The sequence below is a fragment of the Terrapene carolina genome, unplaced genomic scaffold, assembly GCF_002925995.2.
Source record: "Terrapene carolina triunguis isolate 2854851 unplaced genomic scaffold, T_m_triunguis-2.0 Scaffold66, whole genome shotgun sequence".
In the NCBI taxonomy this organism is placed as follows: Eukaryota; Metazoa; Chordata; order Testudines; family Emydidae; genus Terrapene; species Terrapene triunguis.
The window spans coordinates 70,049,871-70,073,005 of record NW_020664417.1 but is presented as its reverse complement, the minus strand read 5'-3'; the positions used below and the strand labels follow the sequence as shown (position 1 = coordinate 70,073,005).

Sequence of the window (23,135 nt, the reverse complement as noted above, 5' to 3'; positions counted from 1 at the left end):
TAAATTATTGTATCTTCAGATAATCACAATATAGTAACCAAAGTAAGTTGCATTTGCGGGGTCAGAGGGTGATGCTTAAGGCCCTTAAAATAGGCAAGCATGTTCTTAAAGCCATTGACTTTCCCAAATACGGACCCCAAGAGAGGACAGCCATTCTAGTCTGAATATGCTTGATCCCAGCTGAGTTTAAAGGCACATGAACTTGGTCCTAGTTAGTACCATATCTGGATGGTTGGTATTTCTGTGTTTGGGTCTTCTCTACCATCTTCATTTTATTTTACTAGCTGCCAATAAATCTTTCCTCTACACTAAGTTGAATCTTCTCCTCTTCTTTTTTCAAGGAACTATCATTTCAAGATTTGGGCCAATATCTTTGCGTTCATATCTCAGATAAACTGTTACTAACAAAAGAGGTTTTCCTTAGGCTTAATAGGTAGCCCTATTATTGCTGACTGCAAAGATCCATGGATCAGCACCTTGCTGCAATTGATTTCTCACAATCCAGATAAACTTTCATTTACCACACAGGCTCAGTTCTGCATGAGCTCCATGTGGGTGGACCTCTGGACCCCACTAAAATCTGTAAAGCTCTGCATAGATGCAGGGGTTCACCCTGCAGAGCTCACTAAACGTTCCAGGCCTCTTGGTATTTTATAAGATCTACACTTTTAGTACATTGGAAAAGGGTGCCAAAATAATTGGAACCCATCTCTCTAAAATCCCTTGATTTCCCCCCCAACTTGTATTCCCTATATTTATTTTTGAAAATATTCTCTTTGAAAAGTTATGTGCAAAATCCAATTGAAAAGTTATGTGCAAACAGTGCAAAAAGCCAGGGGCCCTAGCAGCTTCGAATCCACCAGCTTCTGGCAGGAGGCAAAGGTGGAGCATGCCTCAACAGAAGGCAGAAATATGGGGGTGGAGTGGCATGTGGCCCTGCGAGCCCCCTCCACACGACCTCTAGGAGGCACAAATATACTTGCCCCGGGCACTAAAATCCCTCGTTACAGCTCTGCTCTTTCCAATAAAGAGAGATAATACTTAAAAAGGGGTACACAATGAATGTAGGATTAAAATATGACCTTTTAAAAAATAAAAATGTTAAATCCCATGTAGCATGACATTTGTTTAAAAATTTACACTTCAGCATACTTCTAGACAGTATTAAAACAAAAATGTCAGATATTTAAAAACAAACATATAAAAAGGTATCCTCCAGGGGATTTACCTTCCTTTTATGAATATGCATCTTGTGGTCTTTGAGGGTTGGCAGTATCCTTTTAATAAAAAGCTCATAACCCTCTCTATCTGTAGTATGCTCTAATACAGCCCCCCATCTTATATTTTATTTCAGAGTCACAAGGGACAGAACACTACCATGTCAAAAAAGGAGAGAAGGAGGCAGAGGAGTGAAAGAAATTTACATTAGTTCAAAAACAGACTAGTTGATTTGGTAGTTTTCATTCAAGCTAGCCAATAAATTTTCCAACTCATCTTCAGGTAATCTTCATAGTATTCTGACTGAATTATTCATCCCACTATCCTTCCTCATGTATAAGTGTATTTTTAAAATCAATAAAATGTAGGACAGTTTTGACTAACGTCGGATAACAGAGTGAAAGATATTTTCACTAGCCATTTTTCAACTGTAAGATGATAGTGTTTCATTTCTAAATTCAGATATTCAGCTATGAATTTCTAGGTATCAAAGCAATTAATGAAAGAAAATAGATACACATGATGCAGTAAAGAAAATTATGACAGCGGTAAGATTATTTTGTTCCGGAATTATACCAAATTTAAGCAATTCTTATGCTGAAGTTAAGGTACTATATGTTTTCAAAAACCTCAACCATATTATTAAAACCTATACTTTAAACAAATTGTACTGTGAACACAAATGAGCCCACAAATGTACAATTGTACACTGGCAAAACCCAGTATTTGGGTTTATTGTTATCTATTTGCATATGCAGACACTAGTTACATTCACAAAAGCAGGTTTTCCAAACAACTACCACTGGTCTCATTTTGAAAATTTGTCCCAACATACTGAGTGCATTTAGCCATCAGAATCCAATTTCTAGTTTCTAGAACAAGAATTTTCAGATTTCATAGTGTGGACCACATCTTAATATAGTGCCTCAAAGACTGCAATCTCCCATTCTTGATTGTACAGTCATCTCCCTTGTCAGCAGTGACTGAATAACATCCCTGTGGCAATTACAGCAATAGCTTGCATGGAAATGTAATATTAGGAAAGAATGTAATGTATGTTAAGCTTATTTTAATGTGATTTAACAGCTGGAAACAGAGAGCCAGCATCACGTGAACAGCCAGTAAGTGCTCAAACCAAGGTAAGCTAAACCAGAGAAAAATCACTTTTTTATATCAGTGCAGTACATCTACATTTCAGGTTTGCACTGCTGCAGCTATACTAGTGGACGGACACCCCACCTTGGGCTATCAAAAGTGTCAAATGAGAAAAATTCATCTGTGATCAGTGAACTAAAGGAGACAGCAGCACAGGCAACTGTAACTAAGAAAATGTGATTCTGACTTAGCAGGGCAGCTTCTGTTGTATGATTTCACAGAAGATAATTGTTACCCACTTCTGTGGAATCACAGGAAAAACCGCTGGCTACAATCATTTATATCACCAAAAGCAATGAGAGATTATTATCTTTAGCCAGGTATGACAAGGAAGATCTGCCCTATTTCTTGTCCTTCCTTTTCTGCTTCTTCTGGTATGTCTTTTTGGAGAAGTCGCATTGTTTCCATCTTCCTGCTCCCTGAATTCCAGGAGGAAATGAATTAAACTTTCACTGTGGTATCTATTTTGCTTCATTAACTATTGGTAGTAATTAAGCAATTTTAGGAAGATGAGCATAAATGTGAAGGTTATTAAAACCTTGGTAATAGCTACCAAGCATTATGTGAGGATTATTTACCTGTCAGGTACCCTTGGAGCAAAGCAAGATGTAGTAGAATGAACACAGAGAACATTTTCAGCTCCAAGATCCTGGATTTTAGCCTCTACCGCCTTTACGTCTGTGCGCAGCTCATCACCTTCTAATACATTCTCTATCACCACTGGCTCAAAACCTAACCCAGCCAATAAAAATAAGAGTGTATTAAGCAGTAATTTTATACGTCTATATCTTCAGGCTAGATGCACGCTTGTGGGCTATGATTTAATTTCAGATTTTTTTTTATTTCTACTCATTTATTCTGGTAACAGACTACTTCAGAGGCTCAGAATCATTAAGAACACTGGTACATAAATGACAACTTCACTGGTGTCCACTGGAGAACTTGGGCTTTAGGTAAAAGCTAGTGCCCTTTGTAAGTTGAACCACATAGCAGCAACAGGTTCAAGGAAATCTCCCTTATTTAAGCAGATTAACCCCTTCACTTCCAATTTCTTTTTTAAATATTCAGGATGAGGGAGGCAGGGGAAATCAGTCAAAAGGACTTACTTTCAAGATTCCAAACCTTCAGGTGTATTAAAACAGTACTGCTGGAAAAAAATGCTAAAAATACTAATCAAACTGCTTCTAAAAATAAAACCAGTTAGTAGCAAACACTATAGTTAATGTTGCAACTCAACTTTCATCAATATCCTGTTTTTACTCATTCACAACTCTCCAAAATACTCATCAGAGCTTGGAAATGTCCACATTTGGTCTTATTCTGGAAGTGAAATTTTTGTTTTTGGAAAATCTGAGTGAAGTTTGCTAATCCATTTTTGAGTTAAGCAAACACTGAAGAAAAGAATCACACAAAAAAAGACTTGTTTTGGCACAAAGACTCAATAAAACAGTTGAACTGCACAGCTGCAAACTTTATATGTGGCTATTCTTCACTGAAGATCATACCCCAAGGTACAGTGCATTTAAAAAAAATATTTTAAACACATCATACATGGTTAAACTACTTTTATGCACATATATTCATTTTTCAGTTACATAAGAACGGCCGTACCGGGTCAGACCAAAGGTCCATCTAGCCCAGTATCCTGTCTACCGACAGTGGACAATGCCAGGTGCCCCAGAGGGAGTGGACCTAACACGCAATGATCAAGTGATCTCTCTCCTGCCATCCATCTCCATCCTCTGACAAACAGAGGCTAGGGACACCATTCCTTACCCATCCTGGCTAATAGCCATTAATGGACTTAACCACCATGAATTTATCCAGTTCTCTTTTAAACGCTGTTATAGTCAGAGCCTTTACAACCTCCTCAGGTAAGGAGTTCCACAAGTTGACTGTGCGCTGCATGAAGAAGAACTTCCTTGTATTTGTTTTAAACCTGCTGCCTATTAATTTCATTTGGTGACCCTAGTTCTTGTATTATGGGAATAAATAAATAACTTTTCCTTATCCACTTTCTCCACATCACTCATGATCATATTCCCCCTTAGTCTCCTCTTTTCCAAGCTGAAGAGTCCTAGCCTCTTTAATCTCTCCTCATATGGGACCCGTTCCAAACCCCTAATCATTTTAGTTGCCCTTTTTGAACCTTTTCTAGTGCCAGCATATCTTTTTTGAGATGAGGAGACCACATCTGTACGCAGTATTCGAGATGTGGGCGTACCATCGATTTATATAAGGGCAATAATATATTCTCAGTCTTATTCTCTATCCCCTTTTTAATGATTCCTAACATCCTGTTTGCTTTTTTGACCGCCTCTGCACACTGCGTGGACATCTTCAGAGAACTATCCACAATGACTCCAAGATCTTTTTCCTGACTTGTTGTAGCTAAATTAGCCCCCATCATATTGTATGTATACTTGGGGTTATTTTTTCCAGTGTGCATTACTTTACATTTATCCACATTAAATTTCATTTGCCATTTTGTTGCCCAATCACTTAGTTTTGTGAGATCTTTTTGAAGTTCATCACAGTCTGCTTTGGTCTTAACTATTTTGAGCAGTTTAGTATCATCTACAAACTTTGCCACCTCACTGTTTACCCCTTTCTCCAGATCATTTATGAATAAGTTGAATAGGATTGGTCCGAGGACTGACCCTTGGGGAACACCACTAGTTACCCCTCTCCATTCTGAGAATTTACCATTAATTCCTACCCTTTGTTCCTGGTCTTTTAACCAGTTCTCAATCCATGAAAGGACCTTCCCTTTTATCCCATGACAGCTTAATTTATGTAAGAGCCTTTGGTGAGGGACCTTGTCAAAGGCTTTCTGGAAATCTAAGTACACTATGTCCACTGGATCCCCCTTGTCCACATGCTTGTTGATGCCTTCAAAGAACTCTAATAGATTAGTAAGACACGATTTCCCTTTACAGAAACCATGTTGACTATTGCTCAACAGTTTGTTTTTCTATGTGTCTGACAATTTTATTCTTAACTATTGTTCCGACTAATTTGCCTGGTACCGACGTTAGACTTACCGGTCTGTAATTGCCGGGATCACCTCTAGAGCCCTTTTGAAATATTGGTGTTACATTAGCTAGGGCCATTGCTTGAGGAATTATCCAATTGCACAAGTCCATAGTGCCACAAGTAAGTTTTTTTTCAGTACATGACAAAATGGCATAATTTAAAACCTACAGAGTTACTGAAAAGCTCAATTATGCATGTTAACTATATGAACAGGGCTGCAACTTAAGGCTCTATTATTATTAAAATTCAAAACACAGTCTCATTTGAAAATTACTACTTTGATACTTAAAATATGGTGTGATTTTGTAGAACCATATATTTTTCTCCACAGTGGATCTAGCAAGTCTAGAAGTTTCACTACTTTTAGCCTCCATACTTTGTATACCAATTAACATGTAAAGAAAAAGGAACCACAGTGTTCTGTGTTTCTTTTTCCACCATCACTTTTAACTGAATGGCACGCAAACACTTTAAATTACTTTATTTTTTCTAACATCCCCAAGCAAAATAAGGATTAAAAAGTGACTTCCTATTATGGAAGGAAGTCATGTGATCCATCTATATCTGGTCACCTCTTTCTGTAGCATTTGTACCCTTTTCATTATTTATAATTTATTTAAATTTCATACATCCCAAGTGGTCAGTTTTAGCAGTCCATTTCACATATTATTTTCCATCTATGCAAAGAAGTTTGTACTGAACTCCCATCAAGCCTGATCCTGCTCCCAGTGCAATCAATGGGAATTTTCCTATTGACATCTAAGGGAGTAGGATTGAGTTGACCGAGCTAAATTCCTCAATTTCCACTCTAGCATGGCAGTATCAGTGTGGGTCTTCCCTCTTTGGATTAACAACATGCCTCAGCTCTGTCATGGAGGAATGAAATTGTGAAGTGAGCCCCTGTCCACAAGAACTTGGACTAGACAATCTGAAACCATCATATTGCTATGACTTAGTCACTGTTGACCTTGGCTGGTTTCAGACTGTGAGGTAGGGGTAAGAGACTCTGCTTCCAATTGCTAATCCAATACTTGCTTCTTCTTTTTTTGGAGACACTATTCTTTCATTAATTTGGTGACATCCATCTTATTTAAATCATCAAAGTTTTGAACAACTCAGTTATGCCTCTTCTTACGCTCTTTTTTCCTAATATAAATCTATTTTTCTTAACCTCTCCTCTGTATATAACCAGGTATTACAGATATCTTAAATAAATAAATAAATCACATTCCATACAATTAGTTATGTTCAGAGAATGCTATGGCTGCCTACTTAAATACTCGACTGTCGTCCTCTGCTGAACTATTTCCAGTTCTTCAGTCTCTTGTAATAAGGTGCCTGAAGTTGAGCATGACATTCTAGACACGTTCCTCACTTTCTTTTTGTGCAGAGTGATAATATCTTTCTATCTCTACTCTTTTACATAACTCCATATTCTATTTGGATTTCTACACTTGTCTATTTTATTGTTTCCAGACACCAAGTTTATGAATCCAGTACCACTATCAACAGGATAGTTTTAAACATGTGTAATTAGAATGCTACATTGCATGGTCAATCCACCTTCTTCCTCTTACCTGCAGTTATCATAGATTTAAAGCAGGATTTCTGATCTATGCGTGGCCAAATAATATACTTTGCCTTTGGTCTCTTGTGCCGCAGTGTTAAGAAACACAGGGTTAGACTCATGCCAGTTGCCATAGGAACCACAAAGCAATTGGTCACTGTCCGGACACCTGTATATAAAAACAAACCAGGTAGTAGCATAAAGTATTTGCTAACTGCCATATGCATCCACATAAGAAAAATATTAGTTTCATACCTACCAGCCAGCTTTATAATGTCCAGAACTACTGAATTAGTAAGTTTGTTCAAAAGGCTAGAACCTGCAGCTTTAGGCTGGACAGCAGAAATATCCCCTGACCTCCCAATTCCATGGATTAACCTGAACAAAAGAGGTTGAAAACATATAGTAAGAATTTTTCAAGCCCTAAAGCAATATTTCTTGTTTTCTGAAGAGCATTTGGTTTGATAAACATTAATAAAATGTCTTACCCACTGCAACGCCAAAATCAGATAATGAGTTACAATAGTCCAATTTCATGTTAATATTATAGGGTATTTCACTCACTTCTGTACAGTAAAGCCATCAAAAACAACATCTTGTTAAACAGAGTAACTGAGAAGGCCTATAATAGTGATTCCTTTATCCACCAGGAAGATTTATCGGAAGAAAGGGCTGTGAAATTTCAGCAATGTTTGATATCCCTCAGATTATGCTACAAATGCTAGCACACTTTGCACACACTGCAGCCATGTTTTTTGAAGAATAAAAATCAGTATTATACAATGCAATGTACACCCATGGGATTTTACCGATGCTGTGCCTGAAACATTTCACAACAACAGAGCAATGAAGTGGTTTACATATGCTTTGTTAAAAATACATTTTAAAACATTTACGTTAATACACGCTCTGTTTCCCTCCACATTTTGTCTCTACGCACCCCGCATTCTACTACCTCCTACTTCTCATTCGGTGCAGTCCCATCTTTCTTCGCATTCTTGCATCTTTCTGATACCACTCAAATTACATTTATAATTGTGGAATATTATTTAGCACCTCTCAGGCTTGAAAGATCATATAACCCTTTCTGAACTACACACTTACACAAATAACTTCACCCACTGGTGAAATGCAGCAGCTGCCTACGAAAGCTCAGCAACAGTATACAACTACTGATGACTTGAATTCCATTTTTGTCTTGGGGACAGCGAGGACTCCAGCCATATACATCCTCTCACTGAAAAGCAGATGGACTGGAGGGAACTCAGAACTTTTAGGAGGGTGGCTTTATATCTGAAGCTTTTTTCTCCCACTTCCAGTGTAATTACAGCAATAATTAATTGGTTTGATAATTGAAAAATTTGCACATAATCCTCACTTTATAATTACAAAAATGCTTTGTTCCCCTGCTATGCCCTCAATATCTTTCCCTTAACTGGTCCCCCTTTTCTCAGTCTACATGTTCCCTATCTCTTTCCTAGTCTGGGTCTCTAGATGCTATGCTCACTCTGCCCATTCATTTTGTTTTTAATATGGCTGAGAAGGAGAGAGTGCTCTCAAACCACTGCCTGATACTTCCCTCCATTCTTTTACTTACCTATCTAATTGGCAGGAGAATGGAGTGGGGATGGAATTGAGGACTCCTCTTAGAAGAATTCCTTCTCTCTCCCACTAATGAAGCTAGCAGGTATAAGTGGTACATAAGGCGACAGAACTGTCCCAGCCCAGCAACAGCTAAGTGACATCCTCAGCTCTGTCACCTGCAATATGTTCAACTCCTAGTCTACCACATTCCTTTAGAAAAGCCAAATAGCAGCATTTTTGGAAGGAGAAAGATGCTCTGAAGATGCCCCTGATCCCATAGCTCAATCAAGCCAGAGACTGACTACAGAATTAAGTAGATGGAATGGGAGAAAGAAGACAGAGGTGATGCCTCCAGGTCTGTTCTCCATTAGAACAATTCTTCCTCAAGAAGAATTGCAGGGGCCTTTGAAAACTGCTAGATCCCTATGATCAAGCAGTAAATTTAAGAACTGCAATTTAGAACAAGAAGTGAAGGAAAATACCATATTTAGTTGCAATTGCAAAAGGAATTTAGTTCCCTGGTTTTCTTTGGAGGTCTCCCATTATAAAACTGGATGGGCCAAACTGAGCTTACTTGTGAAAGTGGAATTTACTAGAATACTGGTCTTCTATATGTCCTTGTGCCAACATGTCCGAGATGGGGATTCCAGTAAATTTCACTCTGCTGACATTACAGATGACATAACAATAGAAGGCAGACAATTGGCATAGGACAGCAACCCAAAATAGTGGATCTAGATAAAGCAAGGTCTACAGGGTCTCTAAAATTCAATATCCAAAGCAGCCATCAAATCTCAGAAGACTCAGGACTTCAAGCTATTAGAAGCCCTCCCTGTCCGATAGCTCTACCTCCTTTGAATCATTTTTAATGGATTTGGTTTATGGTCATGTCAATTAATCTCGGTCATGAGTTAATAATTACAACAATCAATATGCAGGTATTTGGATGCAAGGGATCTTTTCCAATTAGTTATTATATTTAGAAGAAAGAAGACGTTTTGAATAATATACAGATGAGTTATGATGTACTCTGTAAACTGACAAGACAAGTAACACAGAAGTTATTTTTTAACCAGAAGTCTCCTCTTCTTCTTGCTTTGTCATGTGATCAATTCAAAATTTTGCATTTCTAACAATCACAATTTCCTTAAGAGCGAAGTTGTGAGAACATAGTGAAAGAGGAGATGATTTTAACAAAAAAATCTTGTTAAACTTTTCAAATATTTGCTAATGGAAAATATGATATATGAAACTGATGTAATTGTCCGTAATGAAATTTTGTTTTTCAAATGCTTTCAAACTCTCTGATAACAAGATATTAAAATAAGCCCTTTACAAACATAATAAAACAGTAGCATTAAAATTGCTTGTCAGACTTACCTGTAATGCCGACGGGCAACCATTCCCGATGCCACTCTTCCTTCCCTCTCACCCACACCACAGTTGCCCAGAAAATTGTTGCTATCCATAATGGCAAGTTCATGAAGAAAGAGTTCGATGGTACTTTCATCCCATCCATCTTCAGGACACTTGCCCTTCAGAAGGAATTATAATTACAATAAAAATACTGCCTAGGCTTGGATAATTAAAATTGATAAGATTTCTTTAAGTAGATTGTTTTGTTAATTTTAGTATCTTCTTTAGTGCACTGAGCAGATTTAAATAATTAAAGAAATCTAGTCTCCCCTTCCTAGAATATGAAATTGGAACATTTAATAATAAAAGCTACATAATAAACTGCTTCTATACTCAATGCAATTTGATATTAATGTTCCCAGAAAGAATAAATTTAAGATGTATTTGTCTCCAAGTACAGCATTTTAGGATGCATAAGCAGTAGCAGCAAAGAGCAGTTAGGAAGTTTCTTACTAGGGTCCAGAGTGACCTAGACAAATTGGAGGATTGGGCTAAAAAAAATCTGATGAGGTTCAACAAGGACAAGTGCAGAGTCCTGCACTCATGACAGAAGAATCCCATGCACTGCTACAGGCTGGGGACTGACTGGCTAAGCAACAGTTCTGCAGAAAAGGACCTGGGGATTACAGTGGACGAGAAGCTGGATATGAGTAAACAGTGTGCCCTTATTGCCAAGAAGGCTCATGGCATATTGGGCTCCATTAGTAGGAGCATTGCCAGCAGATCGAGGGAAGTGATTATTCCCCTCTATTTGGCACTGGTGAGGCCACATCTGGAATATTGCGTCCAGTTTGGGCCCCCCACTACATAAATGATTTGGACAAATTGGTGAGAGTCCAGCGGAGGGCAATGAAAATGATTGGGGGATGGGGCACATGACTTATGAGGAGAGGCTAAGGGAACTGGGCTTATTTAATTTGCAGAAATGAAGAGTGAGGGGGGATTTGATAGCAGCCTTCAACTACCTGAAAGGGGGTTCCAAAGAGGATGGAGCTCGGCTGTTCTGTGGTGGCAGATGACAGAACAAGGAGCAATGGTCTCACGTTGCAGTGGCGGAGGTCTAGGTTGGATATTAGGAAAAACTATTTCACTATGAGGGTGGTGAAGCAGTGGAATGGGTTACCTAGGGAGGTGCTAGAATCGCTATCCATAGAGGTTTTAAGGCCCAGCTTGACAAAGCTCTGGCTGGGATGATTTAGTTGGTGTTGGTCCTGCTTTGAGCAGGGGGTTGGACTAGATGACTGCCTGAGGTCTCTTCCAACCCTAATCTATGATTCTGAGATTCACCTTATGAAGGATATACAGGATATTTGGTGTACGACATGCAGTTTTAGTCCATTAGGGCTATAACACTAATCAAGAGGCATAGAGAAGATAAAGTAAAAGACAACTAGGATAACAAAGTAAAGAATACTAATAATCAAAGAAAGTTAAAAGTAATTTCAGGTACTATATATTTTCCTACTTATTTTTTCTCTTCTTTGTTACTGTTTAAAAAAAAAAAAAAAAAAAAAAACGACCCACTAAAGCAAGAGAAACTGACTATTTATTCAGGGGAACCAGTGAGATTGACCAAACAAAAAATGCAGCCAAATGTTCTTTGCATTCCTTTGTGTAGTATACTTACCTTTGTAAACTCCTTAGATAAGGGGTTCTCAAACTTCATTGCACCCCTTTCTGACAACAAAAATTGCTACATGACCCAGGGAGGAGGGGGGCAAAGCCAAAGCCCAAGGGCTTCAGACCCAGGCCCGGGGGACTGTAACCTGAGCCCTGCCCGCCACCCAGGGCTGAAGCCCAAGGGCTCTGGCTTTGGGTGTGGGGCTCGGGCTTCAGCAAGTCTAACATCAGCCCTGGCGAACAGGCTCGCAACCCACTTTGGGGTCATGACTCACAGTTTGAGAACTGCTGGCTTAGATGAAAAGCACTCGGAAAACACAAAGCATTACTACACCACAACAAATAGCTATGCAACACCTATTCTCTTCTTCTTTCTGTATGTTTTTAAACACTAAAAAAAGAGACTATCTTCCACTAGTCTCCATCAATAATCTTAGTTATTCGTCACAATAACAGGGAAAAAATGTAGACAAATGAGTGTCCATTTAAATGATCAGAAAATTAGGTCTGATCAACGAGAAAAGAGTAAGGGAGGCATCTCAATATTCCACATTAATAACAGGAAGACTCATTTCTAATTACTAATTTCAGAATATTATAGAACAAAAATAATAAAAATCAAGGGTAATGAATCACAACACATACTTGTACCATATATTTTACAAGTGTAATTTCATTTCAATTATAAATAATACTTTATAGTATGTTAGTAAATATGTAGTAATGTACAGGGCTTGAAAAATTCATTCAACCACTTGCCAGTGGCAGATTGAGAGCTTTTCCTGGCAAATGTGGGGCCTAAGCCATTAATTTTTGTAGAATTTAAACTTTCATTTAAGGCCTGGTCTACACTACATGGTAGGTTGACACAAGGCAGCTTATGTCGACCTAGCTATGGATGTGTCTTCACTTAAATTTGGCTCCCACTGACGTAAGTGCCCTACTATGCCGATTTAATAACACCATCTCCCCAAGCAGTGTAGAGTCACGGTCAATGTAATTAGGTCCATGTAGTGAGAGTGTAGACATGGTGTCACTTATGTAGACCATTACTGGCCTTCTGCAGCTGTCCCGCAATGCCCCAAACTGACCACTCTGGTTACCGTGGTGAACTCTGCTGCCCAGGAGTCAGGTAGACAGGAAGCTCCCCCCCCGGCCGCCTTTAAAGCCATGCAAATTTTTGAAATTTCTTTTCCTGGTGGCCCAGCTTGGCGAGCACAGCTAGAAGCTCTCCACTGTTGAGCGTAATTGCCCAGCTGACCATGCAGGCTATATGTTCCAGATGAGCTCCTGCCTGGAACAGACAGGAGATACTGGATCTCCTAGGCCTGTGGGGAGAAGATGCTGTGCAGACACAGTTCTGATCCAGCCATAGAAATGTGGACATCTATGAGCAGATTGCTCAGGAGAGACCAGCAGCAGTGCCACGTGGAAGCCAAGGTGCTCCGGCAGGCATAGCAGAAGCCCAGGGAGGCCAACAATTGATCTGGTGCCAAGCTGAAGACCTACCATTTTTACACAGAGCTACATTCCATCCTCAGCGGAGACACCCCCACCACCTCCAAGAGCCCCGTGAATACTTCCGAAGAGCCCGAGTCACAAACCCCTGCCATGAACAGCAAGAAGGAGAAAGGTAGATGAGGAGGAGGAGTGTGGGGAACAGACAACCGGGTGATCCAGTTGTGCGGTGAGCCAAGACCTGTTTTTGACTCCACCATACTCCAGTCAATCCCGACAGTCGAACACCGGCGAGTCTGATGCAGGGGAAGGAACCTCTAAGTACGCAGTTTGCTTTGAAATTACAGGAATGGAACCCCCAAAGCAGCAGGACATCTGTGGATTTGCTCTTTTTTACTTGTGCTAAAAGAGGTAGTGAAGCAACCAAGAGAGGCAGAGTTGCTATATGCTTTTCATTCCCCACTAGAGTTAGGCAGAGGGGGGCCACGTGGAGCAGTTTGTTTATGAACACCAGGATGTCTCATTAATTCTCTGTAGAGATCTTAATGAAACTTTCATGGAGGTACTCTGCAATCCTCTGCCAAAGGTTTCTGGGAAGGGCTGCCTTGTTTCTTCCGCCATGGTAGGACACTTTCCCACGCCACTCAGTGATTACTTCAGCAGGCATCATTGCAGTACATAGGTTATCAGCATGTGAACCTGGGCAGCAACGGGACACCAGCAGAAGCTGTGCTCTCTCTGCCCCTGTTACCCTCAGGAGTGAGATAACTAAAATCACCACCACCTGTGCAAAACGGTGCCAGCATTCAGTTCCATTGCCCTATACTACTAGAATCATGCAAGCAAGCTATTCCTCAGCCCCCGAAGGACCATACTCACCATGGCTGGTGCTGTGACTGGCGCTGTGCTCTATCACTCCCAAGCAGAAGTGAGAATGTAGTGCTTACAACTTTTGGGGAGCAAGGGAAGTGAGTTCAGCATCTTGAGTTTCAATTTCTGTTGTGAATAACTGACAATGTGTGACTATGTATGCTGTATCTGCAGCTGCTGCCATTGCGGCCTTCAGGGTCTCTCCCTCCACACCCGCAGAACGCCTGAGCCAGATAAGGAGAAGAAAGAAAAGGACTTGGGATGACATGTTCCGGGAGATTCTGCAAGCCAGTGCTGCTTTACAGAACTAGCAGAGGGCCTGGAGGATCACCCTTGCAGACAGCATGGAGAAGCACAGAGTGGAGAGGAGAAAGGTGCAGGAAAAGGAGAGGGATGTGTAGCAGCAGATGCTTGCGCTTCTCAGACAGCAAACAGAGATGCTGCAGATGGTGGTGGATCTGAAGGTTCAACAATCCTGTGCTCGCCTCCCTCTTCAGCCCACTGAAAACTGCATATTGGGACCTCCCTATTACTCCCCTTCAACATTCCACGTGGCATCAGGGGTCGGTGCAGTACCTTTATCACTGCACCAGGGGGGAAATTAAAGAAAATCACAGCTTTACATACACTGACCTGTGAAAGCCACAGTTGGTGTACCTGTACCTGAAAAGGAAATGACTGTTGTTTCTACTTAATAAATTAAGGGAACAGAACTTACGAAGTTTTAAATGTTTTTTAATTGCCTGGTTCATGTTACAGAATAAAATTGTATGTTTGGAATAAAATTCATCTTTATTAGTTCACAGCATATGCTGGCTGGTGCTGAGCAGGTTTGGCAGCAACCAATTCCCAATTACTGCACTATCATTCACAAACAATATTAACAGGTGCAGTGACAATTTTATACTTGACCAAATTCACAGTCCATTTTGGTCAATTTCATGGTCATACGATTTTTAAAATTGTAAATTTAATGATTTCAGCTATTTAAATCTGAAATTTCATGGTGTTGTAATTGTAGGGGTCCTAACCCAAAAAGGAATGGGGGGGGGGGAGAGTTGCAGTACTGCCACCCTTACTTCTGCGGTGCTGCCTGCAGAGCTGGGTCCTCAGTCAGCAGCTGCCAGTCTCTGGCTGCCAGCTCTGAAGGCAGCAGCACAGAAGGTGGCATGGTATGGTATCACCACCCTTACTTCTGTGCTGCTGCTGGCAGAGCACTGCCTTCAGAGCTGCGTACCTGGCCAACAGCTGCCCAGCTCTGAAGGCAGTGCAGAAGTAAGGGTGGCAATACCACGACACCACCCCCCCAGATAACCCTGTGACCCATTGCAAGTCCCTTTTGGGCAGGACCCCCAATTTGAGAAAAGTTGGGCTTCCCCATGAAAACTGCATAGTACAGGGTAAAAGCACACAAAAGACCAGATTTCACAGAGGGAGACCAGATTTCATGGTCCATGACATGTTTTTCATGGCCATGAATTTGGTAGGACCCTAGTTATACTGCTACATACATAGCAATCACTGCAAGATTCATTTGGGGCTGCAAAAGAGCAAGGCCATGTAGAGAACACTACAGCAAAACATACTACTCTGTCTCACTGTTAATGTTCTTTTAAAGTCTCCCTGAGCCATATAGCTCCATGTTGAGCTCTTCTAATAGCCCTTGTAGCTGGCTGTTCAAATTCAGCAGATAGCCGCTTCATTTCCACCCTCCACCCCGGTGGAAACTTTCCCCGCTTTGTTTTACAGATATTATACAGGACACAGCAGGCAGTTATAACCATTCAGCTATTTTTCTCCCTAAGGCCCAAACGTATAAGTAAACAATGCCAGTGACCCTTCAGACAACCAAAGGCACATTCAACTGTCATTCTGCACCAGCTGAGCCTGTAGTTGAAGCACTTCTTGATGCTGTTGAGGTGGTCAGTGAATAACTTAGGATCACTATTGGCATTTCATCATTCCCAATGGTAATTGTCAGTTGGGAAAGAAAGTCCCTGCAGCTTTCTGAACAGTCCTGTGTTCTTAAAGATGTACGCGTCATGCACCTTCCCTGACCAGCCCACACTGATGTCAGTAAAGCTTCCCCAGTGATCAATCAGCACTTGTATAACCATAGGAAAGTAGCCCTCTCTGTCAATGTACTCTGTGGCAAGGTGGTCTGGTGCTAAAATAGGAATATGCATGCCATCTATCGTCTCACCAGTTCAGGGACCCCACTGCTGCAAAACATCCATCATGTCCTGCACATTGCCGAGAGTCAGTCATGGGTAGCAAGAGATGATTAATGGCCCTGCACACTTGCATGACAACAGCCCCTGTGGTGGATTTCCCAACTCCAAATTCATTTCTGACTACCTGGTAGCAATCTGGCATTGCAAGTTTCCACGGTGCAATTGTCACTCACTTCTCAACTGTCAGTGCAGCTCTCATTTTGGCATCCCTGCACTGGAGGACTAGGAAGAGCTCCGCACACAGATCCAGAATGTGGCCTTGCACATCCGAAAGTTCTGCAGCCCCTGCTCATCATGCCATACCATAATGATGCAATCCCACCAGTCAGTGCTTGTTTCTCAGGCCCAGAAACAACACTCCATCTCCAACTGCTCCATGAATTCCACCAACAATCTTGAATTGGTTCTTTCTATGTCCTAGAGCAATCTAGCCTCCAAGGAATCATCATATTCCCCGTGGCTCCTCTTGCAGCTCTGTAAATACTGCAGGATCACGTGCCCTGTGCTTGCCATGCTCGTGACCAGAGTGCAGAGCTGTGCAGACTCCATGCTTCTGTCAGAGATGGCGGACAGCGAGGAGGGACACATGGGTTTGTGGAATTTTGAAAACGCATGAAAATTATGGGATACAGATGAAATTATGGAATGGAGAACAATGCATTATGGGAAGTTGACTCCATGCTCCTAGTCACCCCTGCGTGACTTGTTTTGGTCCTATCAGGCATTGCAAGAACTTCCCAAAAGACCCTGCACTGGATGGTGGTGAGTTGCACAGTGGGATACTTACCCATAGTGCATTGCACTCTATAGCAATACAAGAGCTCCTGATGAGAATGCACACACAAGCAATGTAATAACTGCAGTGGCTTTATACAGATGTAACTTATGTTGACATAATTGTGTAGCGTAGACATGGGCTAAGTGCTAAAAGCAGAGATTTTATGGTTACAGTCTGCCAAATGTAAACTGACAAAGTGCTGCCTTCCTCAGGGCTTGTCAGTCCCTGATTAACTCCATCCAGAAAAAGATGCCTTATTTCTTAACCCAGGTCTGTAAACAAGCCCTTTAATCTCCAGACAGAGTACACCTGTGAGACTCACAATTTTACCAAGCATCACGAGAATTAAATTAAAAGACTCTGGTCAGTTTCACGATTGATACTCAGAACCCTATGAGCAACAGTGAAACCATCACAAACCATTTTAGTGTTAGGCTGCTGCTTGTGAAAGCCATGAGCAGCAGCAAGGTCACTGGAGTTATTCACAGCAGAGTAGTGAGAAAGGACTTGAGAAACATTATTCCTACTGTATTTTTAGGTCTATCTCAGGCCCCTTTCTCAATGGCAGCAAGACAGCTCAGGGGTGGGAGAAGGGTAGAGTTTTGAAGAACCAACCCTTACAGCCACTGTGAGTGTTCTGAAAGGGAGGAGAGAAAGCTCCTTCCCACTTCCAGGAGTTAGGGGGAAGGGCATTTCAAATATATCAGACCCATTCTAAGAAGAGGTTAATCTGAAATAGGGAGCCCTCAATTCGGACCTAGGGACAACAAACCAGTAAAAATCTGAGCAGCAGATAGAGGCTATGCTTTTCACAGGGCACTGGCTCTAGACCTTGCCTGTTGGACATCCCCTCATTTGTCTTTTGTACATCTTGCTTGTAAGCATCTAATAATTTTTTTCAAGTGGTCATAGTAGATTTTGCAAAAATAATGAAGTAAATCCACACTAGAAACGTTACAGCGGAATAGCTGCACCACTGTAACAGAGAGACTTAGGCCACATCTACACTACAAAACTATGTCAACCAGTTATTAAATCTTTTGTGCGTGTGCCCATGTGGCTTCGTGTGTTGGTAGTGCGCGTCCTCACCAGAAGCGCTTGTATTGATAGTATTGTCAGCGTGGGGCATTTTGGGACAGCATCTGGAGGCCAGTAACAGTTGACGTAAGCAACGCCGTGTCTACACTGACACTGCATCGACCTAATTACATCCCCTGTAACTCACAGAGGTGGTGTTACTAAATCAGCGTAGAGAGGCACATCAGCAGGAGCCAAATTTAAGTGAAGACACTTCCACAGCTAGGTCAACACAAGACAGCTTATGTCAACCTAACCGTGTAGCATAGACAGGGTTACCATACGTCCGTATTTTCCCAGACATGTCTGGCTTTTTAGTTCTTAAGTCGCCGCCCAGGAGGAATTTTTAAATATCTAAAAACGTCCGGGAAAATACGGCTGTATGGTAACCCTAGGACAGTCCAAAGTCCCGGGGGTGGCAGTGCTTCTTGGGGCAGCTCCCGGTGCCCGCCCGCCAGCAGGAGCCTGCAGTGTGGACGGCACCTAGGCACAGAGGTGGAGGGGGTCTCTGCGCGCAGCACCGGCTCCCTCCTGCCCAATCAGAGCTGCGGGAGCGGGGCTTGCAGGCGCCGGCAGAGAGCCCTCCGCCGCCCCGACCCTAGGAGCCAGAGGGACCTGCTGGATGCTTCCTAGGAGCCGCCCCAGGTAAGCACTGCCGGGACTTCACACCTCGCTCCCGGGCAGGTCCCTCTGGCTCTTAGGGTTGGGTCAGGTCGGGGGGGCGGAGGGCTCTCTGTGCACTGGTAGCGCATGCCAGCCCCGCTCCGCAGCTCCAGCAGCTCCCATTGGCGCTTTTCCCAGCCAATGGGAGCCACGGAGCTCGCACTTGTGGTGGGCGCAACACGTGGATCGGCTGCCCCTGATCCTAGGAGCAAGAGGGACCTCCGGTAGGAGGGGTGAGTAGGCGAGCAGGGTGGGGTGAAGAGGCAAGTGGTGAGGGAGCCAGTGGCTGGCTGGCTAGGAGGCAAGTGGCGGGCGGGGAGGGTGAAGTGGTGAGCGGCAAGCCAGTGGCGGGCAGGGGGCGACGAAGAGGAGAGTGAGCCAGCAGCGGGCAGAAGGGTGAGGAGGCGGGTGGCGAGCCAGAGGCAGGCGGGGGAGGAGGGTAATGTGAAAAGGTCAGCGGCGGGCAGCGGGGGTTGAAGAGGCGAGGGAGCCAGCGGCGGGTCGGCGGGCAGGCGGGGGTGAGGAGGCAAGAAGCGTCAAGCCAGCGACAGGCAGGGGATCTCAGGGTGGGCATGGGGGTTTATGGCAGGGGAGTGAGGTGTGTGGCAGGAGGCGAGCGGTGGGTGGGGGACTGAGGAGGGACACAGCAAGCCAGCAGGTGAGGAGGGGTGCGATGGCGGGGCCGAGCAGGGAGGGGGCAGGACCTGGGGCAGAGCATAGGAGGAGTGGGGGTGGACTGTGGGCGGGGCCAACACCCCATGGAGTGTCCTCTTTTTTGAGTGTTCAAATATGGTAACTCTAAGCATAGACTAGGCCTTACTACAGCAATGGGCAAGCTTCTTTGATTGCTGTAATTAATTCACCTCTCTGAGAGGAATTCTTCGGTCGACCTACCAGTGTCTACACTGGGACTCAGACTGGTTTAACTAGGTGTCTCCAGGGAGTGAATTTTTCACACCCGGAGCAATGTAGTTAGATCAACCTAACTTTGTAGTGTAGATGAGTCCCTGGTAATATATGGGCCCCAGCAAAGCACTCTGCTAAGAAACAGGAAGACAGAAACCTCTAACTTGATTGGCGTCCATACCAGCAAAGCCCAAGATACACAATGCTGGAGCCAGACAAGGTGCTGGGTGGCTATTTTGGGGGGGGGGGGGATATATCAATGCTCCCAGCATGCCTCTCTGTAGGAGATCTGACTAGATGAATATAATGGTTCCTTCTGGCCATAAAAATCAATGCATCTTCCCTGAGGCCCCCCATGCCCTACACAAAGGAACAGGTGAAAGGCACCGAGTACAATGACAAGATTCTTCCTATTTCCCAGTCCATCTGCGTCCACCCACACTCTGGAGTTACACTTCGCTTGTAAGCTCTTTGGGGCAAGGGCCAGGAGCTTGTTCTGTGTTTGTACAGCACTTAGCACAACCCAATGGCTGGGCTCCTGTGCGCTACGGGGCAGACAAATCATAACCACGCTGCGTGTCAGCTTATGCCACACGCCCTCTTGTCCTAAAGGGCACATGGAAGGGGGGGCAGGGAGCCTTTACTAGGGATCCTCCCCCCAACCCGGGCCAGGTGGCTGAGGGTAGGGGTGGGCTGCTCAGCGCCACAGCTCTAATCAGTGCGCACGAGGGAGGGTGCGCGCTGCACAACAGCTGGGAGCCGGGTGCACGCTGAGGGAGCGACCTTGGAACCCCCGGGGCAGTGCGGTAGGAACGACCGTTACCTGCTCCAGCAACGCCCGCAGGCGCAGCTCATGCGCGCGCCGGCCCTGCGCCCCCTGCCGCACGTAGGCCGCGTTCACCAGCCTCTCGCTAGCGCCGAAATTCTCACCGTTCATGTCGGAAGAAGTGGGCGGAGAAACTGACAAACGCTTAGATTCCAGACTCTCCTGCCGCCACCGCGCAGGCGCAACCCCGTGGAACGAGGGGCCGTGATACCACGTGAGGTGACACGCTCAACTCCCAGGGAATAAGCAAAAACAGGTGCGCATGCGCGTGGACAACGTGTGATGCCGCGCGCCCCGGGAGTGGGTTGGGGTACGGCGCCCTTCATGCGCGCGGAGTGTTCTACGCCTGTGCCTCGCGGGGGCGCTGCTGTCTCCTCAGACTGCCCGCGGCCCGCAACGGCCGCAGCCCGCAGAGTGGAGCTGACTGCAGGCAGGTGTTTCCATGCGGAGGTGAGGCGGGCCCCGCACGCCATGCCCTGGCCTGAGTTCAGCCAGACCGACCAAGCGCACCCTGCCGCGGGGGGCCAGGCTGCTCCGCCCGGGCATACTGGCCGCAGCACCACTAGATGAGCACCACGCAGGGCCCATCATGCTGCGTGTGAGCCTAGGGGCTCCGTGCCTGTGCGCTACGGCGAGTCAGCACTGGGAAGCCATGGCTGCAGGCCCGCGGGTGTACCAACGTCCAGTAAAGATGGGCTCGGGAAGGACCGGTTCGGCCCTCACAGGCCGGTGTAGCGGCACAGACAGCCTGGAAATAACTCAGGCAGCGCCCTTAGGATGTGGGCTTAGCTAAGGCCTGAATAGCAGGGGCGCGCTGGGCTGTCCTGGAGTGTATTGTGGAGTTGCCGTTTTGTTAAAGCCTACCTGGCCTGAACATATTAGAGAGGTGAAGGGTTTTGTTAACATTGGAAAAGAACCCTTTTCTGTACAAGGGAGGAAAAGCAGGATACTGTATTCCTGTACGGACTAGAAATTAACTTAGGTCTTGAGGCTGCTCACACTTCCATAGGCGCTTAACTCTAAGTTTACGATTAGTCCCCCTTTGTGGTTAGTAGGATTTCTTAAAGTTAAAACCATGCATGTTGGGCTGCTGTATGCAGTTCTTCCACCATTATAATTATTTTGGTTAGGGATGTGCTTGTTTACTAAAATACTTACACCAGTACAATCCTTAGTGTGGACACAATTATCAAGGTGCCTTATACTAATATAGCTGTCCCCATAAGGGAATGGGAATAAACTGAACCACTATAAGCATCGTTATACTGGTATAATTACATCTGTAATAGGGGTGTTTTGAAGCTTTACCTATACCAGTATAGTTAACGCAGTACAATTTTTGTGTGTAGACAAGCCCTAATAATTGGATTATTGAACCCCTGTGGAAGTTTGTACCCGTTTCACCCCATTCACTACTAGTGCATTTCTACAGCATTTCCAAAGTCAGTTATGTCCTTGAGACAGAAAGACTTAATGGAGAATAAAATAAATATTTAGCTTTTTTTTTTTTTTTTCAGAAAACTAAACTGGTTTCATTAGTGGAGAAAGCTGCCTAGCTATCTCAAATCCTTACACAGGAGCCTTATATTTAAGTAATTAAATTACTTGAAACAGCATGATTTCACTCAGAACCTCTATTAGAAGATTCCACATTCATTAAGGCTTTGCCTACACTTGAAATGGTTTGCTGGTACAGTTATACTGGAACAACTATACCAGCAAACCTTCTTAGCTTATGCTGGCAAAAGAGTGCTTTTGCTGGTATAAAGCGACAGAGAGTCCTATGGCACCTTATAGACTAACATTGGCATGCATCCGACGAAGTGAGTATTCACCCACGAACGCTTATGCTCCAATACGTCTGTTAGTCTATAAGGTGCCACAGGACTCTTTGTCGCTTTTTACAGTTCCAGACTAACATGGCTACCCCTCTCATACTTTGCTGGTATAGTTTATGTGATTCCCCACCTGCCCAGCCCCCAGACATAACTATGCCAGCAAAACTTTTAAGTGCACACCAGGCCCAGAACTCCCACTTCAGGACATTGCCAAGCAATTTACAGTATTAAATTATTTTATTGAAACCTCTTCTTAATGCACTCTAAAAACATCCAGAACTAGAGACAGCAGAACCTCTGCAGTTCTATGAGCCCACCTGAAATACTTTAGATGTGTAAAGTATGTACAAAGGCTTTGATCCACCAACAATATATGCTTATCTTTACTTATAAGTTGAAATTTGTGGGATTCCTCACATACTTGGAAGTTAAGCATGTGTGTAAGTATTAGCAGGATTGGGGCCACAGTTTATGCAGAGAAGACTGCATTTTGCATACTTCTGTGTACTGCTTTAAATTTATTATTATAAAACACCTGACAGCAACAAAATAGATTTTTCACTCTGATTTCATCTGTGGGTACCTTGTAGACAGTTTTATATTTGGATTACACAAGACTTTTTATGCATTAAACATCAATTTTTTAGTATTTCAAGTATTAAAATGTATTTGTTTTATTAAATAACTGATGCAATATATTTAATGTCCTATAAGTATTTACTCTTTTATAGGTCTTCCTTTTAGCTTTTTAATACATTTATCTGGAATCTGTATTAAAAGACCTCCTTATTTAAGAAACCACCTTTTCATATTGTCCTAAGTGGTTCCTTATTATATGGTATATCTTGTCTGCAAAGTAAATTTAAATCTAAATCTAAACACAGACAAT

The 23,135-nt window shown here is 43.4% G+C and overlaps 2 protein-coding genes across 6 annotated transcripts in view; one reads left to right on the top strand and one right to left on the bottom strand.

The window, feature by feature from the left end:
• The window catches only part of SEPSECS (Sep (O-phosphoserine) tRNA:Sec (selenocysteine) tRNA synthase), a 51,565-nt gene extending 30,980 nt beyond the window's left edge, over positions 1–20,585 (bottom strand). For 2 of the 4 annotated variants that reach the window (XM_026648002.2, XM_026648005.2), the window contains exons 1-5: positions 20,406–20,585; positions 9,941–10,095; positions 7,236–7,354; positions 6,987–7,145; positions 2,952–3,105 (exon numbers count right to left, since the gene is read on the bottom strand). In XM_026648002.2, coding sequence (XP_026503787.1) covers positions 2,952–3,105; positions 6,987–7,145; positions 7,236–7,354; positions 9,941–10,095; positions 20,406–20,519 — 701 coding nt within the window. In that variant the 5' untranslated portion in view covers positions 20,520–20,585. Of the gene's footprint in view, positions 1–2,951; positions 3,106–6,986; positions 7,146–7,235; positions 7,355–9,940; positions 10,096–13,933; positions 13,977–20,405 lie in introns of those variants that run through there. The other 2 variants (XM_026648004.2, XM_026648003.2) reach the window with 2 other exon arrangements.
• PI4K2B (phosphatidylinositol 4-kinase type 2 beta) overlaps positions 20,571–23,135 on the top strand; it is a 39,492-nt gene continuing 36,927 nt past the window's right edge. Inside the window, exon 1 of one of the 2 annotated variants that reach the window (XM_024213685.2) lies at positions 20,571–20,664. The gene's annotated coding sequence lies outside the window, so the exon portion shown is untranslated. Of the gene's footprint in view, positions 20,665–20,802; positions 20,859–23,135 lie in introns of those variants that run through there. The other variant, XM_024213684.2, reaches the window with a different exon arrangement.